General features: G+C 34.3%; 1 protein-coding gene across 2 annotated transcripts in view; it reads left to right on the top strand.

The window, feature by feature from the left end:
• Nucleotides 1-12,466, top strand: part of LOC110310190 (cadherin-10) — a 191,020-nt gene that overhangs the window by 140,170 nt on the left and 38,384 nt on the right. For both annotated transcript variants that reach the window (XM_021182917.3, XM_021182916.3), the window contains exons 4-5: nucleotides 1,276-1,395; nucleotides 2,093-2,260. In XM_021182917.3, coding sequence (XP_021038576.1) covers nucleotides 1,276-1,395; nucleotides 2,093-2,260 — 288 coding nt within the window. The remainder of the gene's footprint in view (nucleotides 1-1,275; nucleotides 1,396-2,092; nucleotides 2,261-12,466) is intronic.

The raw sequence follows: 12,466 nt of genomic DNA, 5'->3' as shown, positions 1-12,466 counted from the left end.
TATAAGTAGCATAGTGTATGCACATGACTGGTGCATACCCTCCTATACTTCTTAAAAAAAAAAAAAACATTTTGAATTCTCCAATGGAAAACTGCAGGTAGAGATCCTTAAGAGCATCAGTTAGAGCTATAGATCATAGACAGAGAGTACCAGAGGTAAGAAATGGTTTCACTTGTGAATGCTAGTCACAATTTATCAGAAGATCTTATTTAGATTATTAACATATTCAAGTAAAAGTTTTGATTGGATCATTTTGTTAATACAGGAAGATCCTTGTGCTATAATATTTTCATATAAAATTTCTGTGATCATTCTCTTACTTAAGTAAGCCCACTGAAACTTCACATAATGGGACAGAATAACAATATTGGCCTGTGATATACATAAAGTAAAAGATAAAACAGTATAAAGTTTAAGAAAATTAAATAGAGTTTTAATGTTAACAATGTCATATATTGATGACATAATATAGATGGTTGGTTTTTGTTAAGTAGTTACTGATAATATGTCTAAATTTTGGCCAAGCTTAATAACATCTTCAGAGTAAGATATGCTTTGGTTTCATAAAAAAATAAACTCTCCAAATGTGTATGAATTTGAGTAAATTAATAAAATTATTAAATAGTAAGACTTGGTATTTTATATTAATATCAAACTCATGCATCTCTCAAAACATTTGTTCAGGGATTGTTATTGCAGTTTGCTAAACACCAAGGACTTTTGTTGGTTATCAAATATAGAGCCCATAGATATCCTGAACAATATTAGACATATCTTACTAGTTCTGGGAACATGGGGTCATCTTGGATTGTTTCTAAATTTGGAACTCAATCTATTCACGAAATTGTATTCTAGCGCAGATGCAAATTATTTTTAGAGTTAATTAGTACAAGGGAAGAAAGATTATACTTACTCCTTTGAGATTTAGATATGCCCTTTACTCAAAACAAGTCTAGTATTTGAAAATTCATTTTAATAATACCAGGTCTCCATGTTTATAAAGGGACCATATTTGTTATGTTCTGAAATACTGCAGCATTAGATATTTTGTCCATAATCATTCACTTTTTGGTTAAATAGTAATTGTTAAGTTGAATTTCGGATTCCTTTGCAACACTGAATGCCTTTATCTATATCTATCACCAAACTGTGTCTAACAGTTCCTTAAAGTGGTCATTTTTAAAGTAAAAAGTCACTCAAGTCTTCAATGAAAACAAGCACTTTTGCTCCTCCTTCTGGTACTGTGCAGAACTAAGCTGAATTTGGATACTTCAGGTACTTCTGTGGTGCAAGTCACAGCTACAGATGCCGATGACCCTTCCTATGGAAACAGCGCCAGAGTCATTTACAGCATCCTTCAAGGGCAGCCTTATTTCTCTGTGGAACCAGAAACAGGTCAGGAGCAATGGATTGCTGTTTGCCGAAGTTACCATGTTTGTGATCTTTGCAAGTATAAGGTGGAGAACAAAAGTAAATACTAAGCATTGGGAGTGGGACATAAGGAATAATTTTCAGTAGATATACATGTTGTTTTTAAAGAATGTGAACCTAAACTCCAACAATTTGTCTAAACAACAGTAGATCTCAGAAACCCTTCTGCTGTGCATCCCACCCCACTCCCAAGCTGGGTTAGCAGGACCTTGCTGCCATTATTTGGTAGCTGAGGATGGATGTCTTTGTGTTTCTACATGAAGCTTGTCACTAAGATATATGTTCAGCCTGAGGGTTATATAGTTAAAATCTTAAATATGTAAGTGATTGAGCTAATAGAAATAGATCTGTTTGAGATTTTATATGTTTAGAATACTATAGTGCATATGATACTACTAGGAGATAGCAAGCAAAACAAACACTAAGGATTGACATGAAATTAGTTTCATACTGTATATATATATATATATATATATATATATATATGTGTGTGTGTGTGTGTGTGTGTGTGTGTGTATCCTATCCAAATCATATATATACACATACATACACACACAAATATATATATATATATATATATATATATATATATAAACTGATAATTGATTAAATTGGTAGGTACCACACAGTGGGATAACCCAGCATTTGTATTTTCCCCAAGGTATCATCAGAACAGCTCTGCCAAATATGAACAGAGAAAACAAAGAACAGTACCAGGTGGTTATTCAAGCCAAGGATATGGGTGGCCAGATGGGGGGTTTGTCTGGAACCACCACAGTGAACATCACTCTGACAGATGTCAACGACAATCCACCTCGCTTTCCCCAGAGTAAGTGTGCTTTTATCATTATTCTGCAGAGCATAAGATCTAGAGTAAAAGTACAGACTTAACAAATTACCAATTAGCTAATTAAAAACACTGTGACGGTTTACTAACAAACTTTCCGTAAATGGTAAAATTTAGTAATTTTGGAAAATCTCTTACAGAGTTGGGGACTCTGAATCTTAACTACTCCCTTCCTCCCACACAAAATGTGTACCAATTAACCAATAACTGTTTAATCCAGTAAAATGAATACCCTCATTTATAAAGTTAATAATTTATAATGACTATTTTTCTCTACTTAGATATTAATAAGTAAGGTCCTAAGTTGAAGATAAAAATTTTAATAAAACATCGAATCATAAGAACTCGACTATAAATGCCAATGCAGTCAGAACTTTGGGAAGTAATGTAAATTAGATTTTCTATCACTACATGTGGAAAGGCAGACCTCATAAAATATTTAATATTTCTAGTCCACATATAGATAAAGGAATCTTTAATTAATTTGCCAAAATTCCAGAATCAATTAAGAATTAATTACGGATCAGTTAAGAGCCATTACCTTCTGACTAGATAATGATGGTATAGGCCATCTATTTACTTTCACTTCTTACAAAAACTTGGTAGATTATATGTGTGAAACATGGACCTGATGACAGGGATGCTACTGGACTCTTGAGGCCTCTACATAATTTCATCTCTTTCACTAGTTTCTCCACTTCAAGACAGAATTTAGAGTTGTAAAGAATCAAGCAAAAAAAATCACATTACAGTGTGATCTCTACTCTATCCTATTATCTTCAATTCTAAAAAGAATTGTAAATATAATTATATCCTTATCACATCTTCCACACCTCTTGCCCACCCTTCCAATGTCCAACAACCCTTAAATTCAAGGCATCCCCTTAGCCAGTGTTGCATGGATACAGAAAGAAGTAATCAACATATGAATACAACTTGCTGAATCAATTCTCTGTAGGGAGAACTTTTATTTTTCTAGGGCTGGCCATGATGTCTATTCTTAATTTTCCTCTACTCATGGTTATCACATTTTACTTTTGACCTTAGCTTAAATTCCTTTGTGATAAAATAAATTTGGAATTACAGAGCTTTTTAAAATCATATTTGTAACTTTATACAGATGTTACTTGGGAAGATTTCTAATATCTTACTGTAGCTTAATTCTCTGTAAGAAGGATTGCAGTTCTTTCTGAGCTATTAACCTAGATTTTCTTGTCAATAGTGCATAACTAGGATTGATTTATTTAAAATGATGTGTGTTGAATGCTTATAAAATCAGATAGAATTATTTGAACCTGCTTGCCATATGTCTGTAAATATTCTGTATATGTGTGTGTATGTCTTTAATGTATGTGTGATTATATTTAGGCATTTAATTTACATGCCATCAGACTTGAGGTTTTGAAGAAGTTGTTTTTGTTTTTAATCCATAATCATATGCAACAGAGGACATCCATGTACCCCCTTTTCAAATAGTCATATTTTACCTTAATATAGTGTTATTCATCAAGAAAGAGGAAGTCTATAGTGATCCTTAGTATAGTAATCCTTTTCTTTGAACATTTTAATAATAGCCACACTAGTTAATTCAATGTAAAATTAAAATTTCATATTCAACGTGTATTCGTGAGCTAACATCTTGAGTCTGTTGTCAAGATAATGAACAAATTGAGCTGGAGAGATGGCTGAGTCAATAAGAGCACTTGTTGCCCACTTAAAGGACCTGGGCTTGTTTACCAGCTCCCACTTGGTGACTCACAATTGACCTTTCTAGTCACAAGGCATCTGATGCCCTCTTCTAGCCTTTGAGGGTACCAGGCATGCATGGGTTGCGCATACATACATGCAAACTAAATATCACATACACATAAGATAAAATATATAAATCTAAGAAAATGAACATGCAGATTGAGAGGCATGAACCATATCTAATAAAAGCTATATTTCAACCACGGAAAAAAAGATGCTTTATCAGTAACGTATGTCGATTTGGAATAGTATCAAATTTAAAGCTCGCAGCAATTTTAAATAAAATTTTGGCTTTGAATAGTATATTCAATAAAGTAATTGATAAATGCTAGTTGAATGAAAAAACCCAGACATTTCCAAGTGAATATGATCAATAAACCCATATTTAGTTCATTGTGTTTTCCTTGTAAGTCCTTCATTCAGTACATATTTATTTGCCTTTATTCACTTGCAATTCATGACTGGGCCATGAAGCTTATTACACAAAATATAACACAGTAATGTGGCAACAATAATTGTCACCATATTAGTAGAAACCAGAAAAAAGCTGCATATATAGTTAATTTTCTAATGAAAAATTTTACTTGACACCATAACATCTTACTTATTGACTTATTTATTGGGTCATAATAACTCAGTACTATATTCTCCATTCATCAATTGAGCCAAGGTTAAATATACATTTACTATCCACTGTTAGTAGCAACAGAGATATGCTGAACTAACTATCCAACCCTAGATGTATAGCAAAGTCATTGAAACCTCAAGACCGTCATATATGTAATGCATATACAGTTTACTACCTTAATATTTTCCCCAGTGAATAAAGCAAGGGGGAAAAATTCAGCAAAGTCTGTAAAAGAGAAACTACTGTGCAAACCAAAACAATAAAAATAAAAGATAAAAATAGACCACATGGGTATTCTTTGAATTGAAAACAGATTTTTCTTTCACACAATCCAGCAACCTCAGTTTCCTCTCCCTCCACTCTTTTGAGCATTCCCTCATCTCCCCTCTCCCCTACACCCACTCCTCCTTGATTTCATCTTTACAAAATTCTTTTTGTCATGTTTAAAACACCATTTTCTTTAATCTAATATTATATTTAAAGTATGGAACCAATATAACACTTAATGGGATATGTAAAACTGTTTTCCGCTAAGTCTTTTATGAACCTTGTTCCACTTAGGTTTAATCCATTTAGGTTAACTGCATTTCCAGTCTGTGACTTTTTGAGGGTTCCTGGCTTGTGTAGTGGTTTGATTTCTGGACAGCTCAAGAACAAACCCTGCATGAGTCTCAATGATGTAATTCACTTAGTAGCTTCGACTGTGGTAAATGAAACTGACCTCTATATTTCTCATTATCATCAGTAACACTGGGTTGTAGTGTACTCTTTATAGAGTGATGATGTAAGATTAAATAATTCAGTGTCTATGCAGCATTGGTAGTTGGTATAGACATGTGTTTACTAATGCTTATTTGTAAGATACTTGGTTGCTATCATTAAATATAGAAGTCAGATAAAACTTAAAACTCCTCTTAAATTTTATAAATCAAATTCAGCATTTAACATTAGGGATCACAATTTCTTTCTTAAACAAAATTACAAATTCATTTATATAGACAGATATCTCTGTGCGTCACCAAATGACTTCAGAAAATAACAATGCACCAAATTTGGCAGTTTGGCTTTTTGACCATATATGTTACTTTTTCTGAACTGCATTACAACTAAAGGACAAAGACACACAAGTGTCCTTAGAAGCCATGATACCATAACACATGCTCTTTATGCATGGGGCCTTCCTCCCTTTCAGCGTTTCCTTATCCCCCTAATTCTGTGCTTTTGCTGAGATTGAAAGCTGCTATTCACTTAGGTCCATGTGATGATACAATGAAGAAACAGTAAACCTGCTGAGATCCACAGCCATTAGGACAGTAAGAAAAAGATGGCCTTATAATTACCAATTATGCCTATGGTTAGTGAAGACTGTATAACAATTGCTCTTCAGCTAGTGATAAACTCAGTAATGTTCCTTGACTTAAGCTTCAATTCATTTTTATGCATCTATTATACCTACTTTACATATGACTATATTAGGCCTGTTCATCTTATTTCCTTTATATCCCCCTAAATTTTTTTAAGTTTTTATTGAAAATAAATTCTTCTCTCATACAATATATCCCAGTTCTTCCTTCCTCCAGTCCTCCCATCTCCCCTCCAAATTTGTCCCTAGATCCATTCCCCCTCCATTTCCTCCTTCACTTAAATCTTTAAGAAAAGACAAGATTTGTAGACTAATATGTGGAATCTCTTCATCGAACAAACTAGAAAAAAATAAAGAAGGAAAGAAAAATAAACAAACACCTGAGACAAAAGGATTTGTTACTGAATGGGTTTTAATATAAACAAACAAACACCCTGGTGAAAATGTCTTAATGCCGATTTTCATGCAGCCTAGAATCAGTAGTCAGGGATACTAGTTCTACCTACAGAGGTGAGGCTGAGCTTAGCATTCTTTAATGCTAGAAAGTGCATGCTTTAATCCATTCAATTCCACTTTCTGGGGTTGGCAGCAGAAAGGAGGGCTCAACATTAGAGACTAATTGTTTGATTAAGTGATCTGTATGTGGCCTGTGACTTGGATACAGTTTCTGAAGGGACTAGATGTGTCAGTACAGTGTTAAAACTCAGGTAGAATGCAGGACAAAGCATCAGAGGGTGAGATGAAAAACACGACTCTTCCCTGGATGTGATGCAAATGGTTCCTCAAAATTCAAAAAGACCACAGGTCTCTGCTTGCAGGTACCACACACACAGAAGATGGAGGAAGCAAATACTTTCCCATCCTTCTTAATAATGAGCACAGGATTCTAGGAATCCAGTCTTCACAAAATCATGCTGTCATTCACATACAAATGAATTATAGTTTTTTTGCACACATTTTACACTGATAAATCAAGGACTACTAACATATAAATTTATGTTATGTCATACCATCCTAGCTAAGCTTTTAAGAAGGGGGAACTGTGGACTCCAAAGATTGCTCATGACACAATTGTAAGGTTTGTTTGATACATATGGTCTTACATAAACAACCACAGGTTAATAGGAAGAGATGTTTATCATGTGAACTTTCAGTTCTGTGATAAAGGCACCTGAATGATTGAATTAATTACACACTGCACCACTTTTCCTACAAGTTACTTGACGTTCCTTACTTTATTAATATCAGTTCAGAAATGAAAAGCAAAGTATCTCAGAGGGAAATTTTTATTTAGAAAAGTTATATGTAACAGATTTTCTTTCAGTAGTGCAAATACGTTTAAAGGTTTTAAAACCATCTCATTATATTTCTGTTTTAGCTATTCCTAAAAATTACCTTTAGCAATAGAAAATTGAGATGCTCTATCACTTGGTAACAGAACCACTCGGAGTCTAGAAACAATTTAATAGCAAGCATGTATGTGTGTTTTATGTCAATTCCCTTTATTGACTAAGGATGTTAACCCGTTAGGTTAAATATGGCTTATGTGTTTTGTTAAAAAACAAACAAACAAACAAACATAATGGCAGTATAAAATAATTATAAAGAGCATTAGTATAGCATATATGGATTCCCGTAAATGCATTCATTTATTCTTTTCATTATCTATATGAGATAGATATTGTAACTTCCTACCCATTTTATGATTTGAAAACTGAAATTTGTAAACTAATACTACTCAATTTGTAAAATGATCATGGTTCTACTTTGGGGAGATAAGAAACATAATGTAAAGCCCCTTAATTTGAAATTAAATTTGGTACATCTAACTATTTCACCAAAATTGTCATGTTAGAAACATTCTTTACCTTCTTTTGGCCATTTTACCTTTAATGGCTCATGTCTAATTTATGATTGATATACTTATATAATTTATGACTTATTTAATCAGTTTCATCCATGACACTCAAACATTTTTAAATACCAATACATTTTGATAGAAAATGGAAATGTATGTTTTGGTGGTAGTATTTGTCTGATGCTAGAGAAACAAAATGAGGAAACCACTTCTGGGTTCCCCATATATTTTAGGCTGACAGATAAGTAGGCAAGGTCTTTCAAGGAATTTCTCTATAATGTACATAGGGATTTAAGGCAGGAACATCACCGAGCTGTGAGACTGTCATAATCCCTGCCTGATACAAGAGAGATTTGATTTAATAAGTGCTGATTTTCACTTTGTAAATAGAGTCAACCTCTCCTCTACTGAGAGTCCCAAGGTAATATTGGCCCCAGGCTGATCTGCATATTTAAAGTTATCAAGTAATCTTTAACAAGAGCAACTGTCAGGTGTGTCCCAGGAAGAGGCTTCAAGAAGATGAAGTTAAAGGGTCTCCTTTCTCTTTTATATCATCTACGAAATACAAATATAACCATATTTAAACACTGTAATTGTGTTAGCTGCATTTAATGTGATTTTATCAATATATACTAAAATATTTTAAAATATTTGCCTGTTTATTTTCTGTCATTTATATTTCTGTCCAAGTACTTATGGTTCATGAGTTAGAAATAATTCCAGTAAATAATTTATTTATTTATTTATTTATTTATTTTATTAAGTATTTATTTCATTTACATTTATTTCCAGTGCTATCCCAAAAGTCCCCCACACGCTCCCCCACCCACCCACTCCCAATTTATTTATAACATTTATTTATTATTCAGTAAAAGTGAATTAAGTCCTAGGTCTATCCCTTGGCTGTCTATAACTCTCAATTATTTGCATGTTGGTAAGTTTATCTTTATCTTTCTCCTCCCTCATATTTGTTGTGTATTTTCTCTAAGCTTAATTTCTCTCATTATATTTTTTGCTAGAAAGATAGCTCAGTGATTAAGAGATTTTACTTAGCCGGGGTGGTGGTGGCACATACCTATAATCCCAACACTCGGAAGGCAGAGACAGGTGGATTTCTGAGTTCGAGGCCAGCCAGGTCTACAAAGTGAGTTCCAGGACAGCCAGGGCAACACAGAGAAACCCTGTCTCAAAAAACAAACAAACAAAAAAACAAAACAAACAAAAAAACAAAAAAACAAACAAAAAACATAACAACAAAAAAAGAGATTTTACTAATTTTTCAAGATAACATTCACATGGTGGTGGCTCACAATTGCCTGTGATTCTCGGCTTTTACAAGAAGGTTCACGCACCTGCAAATACATTCAAAATGTATTCATATTATAAACAAAAGTACACACGATTTATGCATATATATGTATATATATAAATAATAGTTGATAAAACATGTGTGCTATATTTTTATTAATGCCAAAAGCACAAGTGACAATTTATTTTGAATTGTCAAAAGATCAATCTAAATCGTTATTTAAAAGTTCTTCTAAGACATAGTAAAGCTTTTCAAGCAGAAGATCAGCAACAGAGTGGCTGCTATTGTTGTCCTTGTCGCCATTGTTAGGGAAGGTAAAATAAATAATGGTAGCACTCAGTATCAGGTGTGTAAATTGACTTGACTGGACCCCAGGGTTCAAGGCAACTGGAGTTGTGTCTGAAGTAAGGCTGGAGGGAGGAGGGAAGTGAGATCACAGCATCCCTTAAGTGTGTGATTCACAGGAGTGAGTAACCAGGTCAAGAAAAGATTTGAGGGATAAAAGGCAAAGGTACCAATAAAAAAGTACTTTGAAGCTTTGGAAGCTTTCTACCAAAAAAGCTTGTCTGGGGAGAGGGAGGGAGCCAGGCAGGGGCAGGTTGATGGAAGGAGAGAGAACAACTTCAAGTTGAATTCTGATGTGGCAGAAAATATGGATTGTAAATATATAAAAGTTGGAGAAAAATGTGAATCTGAGATAAGACCATGTAACATGTCGGTGAAATCACACGTTTAGGGTGGCAAAGCAAGAGGAATTAGTCAAGTTTTCATGTGTAATGAAATAATGTCATTATTTAAGAGGATTCTATGGAAGAAGCGGCATCTCTCTGGAAGAGCCTAGTTATTCCCATGGAAATTGCCTTACACTAACCTACTTAGCAGTTATCATATAGGTCATAATGGGAACCAGAGCCCCTGTTTTGTGCTGTCTTAGAAAATTAACTTCGACAACACTCTCAGTACTGGAATATGGATATGAATTTGCTGTACAAAAGGGTTTCTAGAAAACGGAGAAGAATTTTCTGTGCAAATACACCTATGCTGTTCTTAAGGAGGTTTTAATAACACGTAAACTCCAGGTGAGATGGGAAAGGGACTTGCCAGTAAGTACAAGGCAATCCTTTGTTTATGGCAGACTAACTTAAAGTTTATCCTAACCTCCCCAGTCTTGCACACTTTTATGTTTCTATGAGTCACAGTCCTGTGTATTGATGCAATATACTGACAGACAATTGCGATGAAATGTCAAGATAGATTCTATAGACTTGGGAGATCAATGGTAGCCTATCTAAAGTGTTGTCATGTTCCCTTCCCCAAGGGCATAGGGAGGAAACGAAAATATCCAGCCTGGCTTTTGGCTCCAATTTAACTTAAATGCCCCAAACTAAGCTGGTGATTCTGTCTCCTGTGCTCACAGATTTCGTTTTCTGTCTCCTCTGGTGAGAGTCTTCAAATCGGAAGCCTTAGCAGTTTGTCAGTCTCCAGTGTGACTTTCAAATCTCCTCTGCTTTCTCCTAAACGCCCATTTAGCACTGCATAATTTCCTTAACTACCCTGCACTGCCTCCAAGGAGCTTTATCTTGTTTTTAATTTCTTCCTGTTAAGCTCATTAAAAAACATCTTTTGAGCATTATACAATGGAATGGTTTATAAACGTGCATAATTGTGTCATTTTTCTTAAAGCAAGTATTGTTTGCCATTATTATACAGCTCTGAGATGTTGCAACAAGATTACACACAAAGCAAATAAAAAAATTAAACTAATGTTAAATTATTTTGTTGATTCGTATATGTGGAGCATTTTCAAAAACCTTCACCTTGAAAAGTAGAAACTTCTTATGTAAATGTGATAGCAACAAGGGCAGAGAACAAAGGATTAAGAAAAATTATCTCTTTCAACCTCATTTTTTGTTGTTATCAACAAAACAAAATAGCAGCTATTTGTTCCTAAGCTCAAAACCTGAAGAAAAGCAATTTGCCCTTGTCCCTGTCTGGACTGATTTCTGGCATTTCATTTGTTGTTCTAAAGGACGTCACCCGTCACACCTGTTAGTCTGATTATGCTTTATATAATGTCCCTTACTTAAATTGAACTGTCAATTGTTTTTAATTTGACTACAAAAAAAATCTGCAAAGATTTTAATCCTGCAACACAGAAACCCTGTCAGTGAAATGCACAGTAGAGCACGTGACCTTGGACAACATTCTGAAATACTGAAAACCTAAGGATGCCTCAAAGGTGACTGAAGTTTTGGATAATGACAATTCTGGTGTCATGGGAGGTTTTCAGTATCAACCTGGAAGTGTTCTACTTTATGGCACTACATGGGTTGCTGTTTTTGGGAAGGCCTCTTTGCAGCATCGTCTTACATGCAGACCCAGGTGCTTGAGCTAACAACCATCAGAAGAGCATCCTCACCAGGAAGAAATATTTGCGCACCCTAATCATTAAAGGAGAAGCAGATGATTCAAGTTGACACCTGGGAATGAATTTCAAACAACTATAAATTGAAATTGATAGAAAAGCTAGCCACATAATTAAAGCTCCATCAAGTGTAAGATAAAAAATAAGTAGCATGCAAATAGATGTCTTTAAAAAGAAATGAAACGAGATGGACACCAGGGCTGTGTTCCTTTGCCTTTGTCAGTGTGTACATAAGAATCTTAGCTTCTTCACTCCAGTTCTCTGCCTCTCGACTCGCATGGAGACTAACCCAGGAAAGAGAACAGACTGGCTCTCGATTAAAGCAGTATCAGTTTGTATGACAAACCGAGATACTGTGAGCAGCATAAGCAACTCAGAAATAAATAGTAGAGTGTTGATGCATCACGCTTTCCTATATTTAAAGCTCACAAATGAACCTTTAAAATTGGTTATGAGCAAAAGGTGTTTCCAAAGAAGGCATTCTAAATTATATTTGCAGAACACTGAAGAAGAATGCTTCCCATTAGCTAATGACTGATGCCATACCAAAAGGCAGTTTCGGGGAGTGTGGGCCAGCATGGGGATTTTTTTTCATGAAACTCTTTGGTTTATTTGTCAGAACTAACTTTACACTATTTTGATGAGTGAATTCAGTCATTTTTTTCCAGAAAATTCTGGAACAATTTGAAGATAATTTCCTTTGAGTACAGAGGGAAAAAAATTAATGTATCTTTATATTCATTTACATAAATACTTTCTAATGGATGAGAACTGATGATAGCCAATATAATGATATCAATAAATTCAAAAGAGTTGGGTGTATTTTAAACCAATAAAACGTATTCCCTTTTCTGTG

This window comes from Mus caroli, unplaced genomic scaffold (genome assembly GCF_978045245.1).
Source record: "Mus caroli unplaced genomic scaffold, Mus_caroli_1 scaffold_16, whole genome shotgun sequence".
NCBI lineage: Eukaryota > Metazoa > Chordata > Mammalia > Rodentia > Muridae > Mus > Mus caroli.
This window is presented reverse-complemented; position numbering and strand designations above follow the sequence as displayed.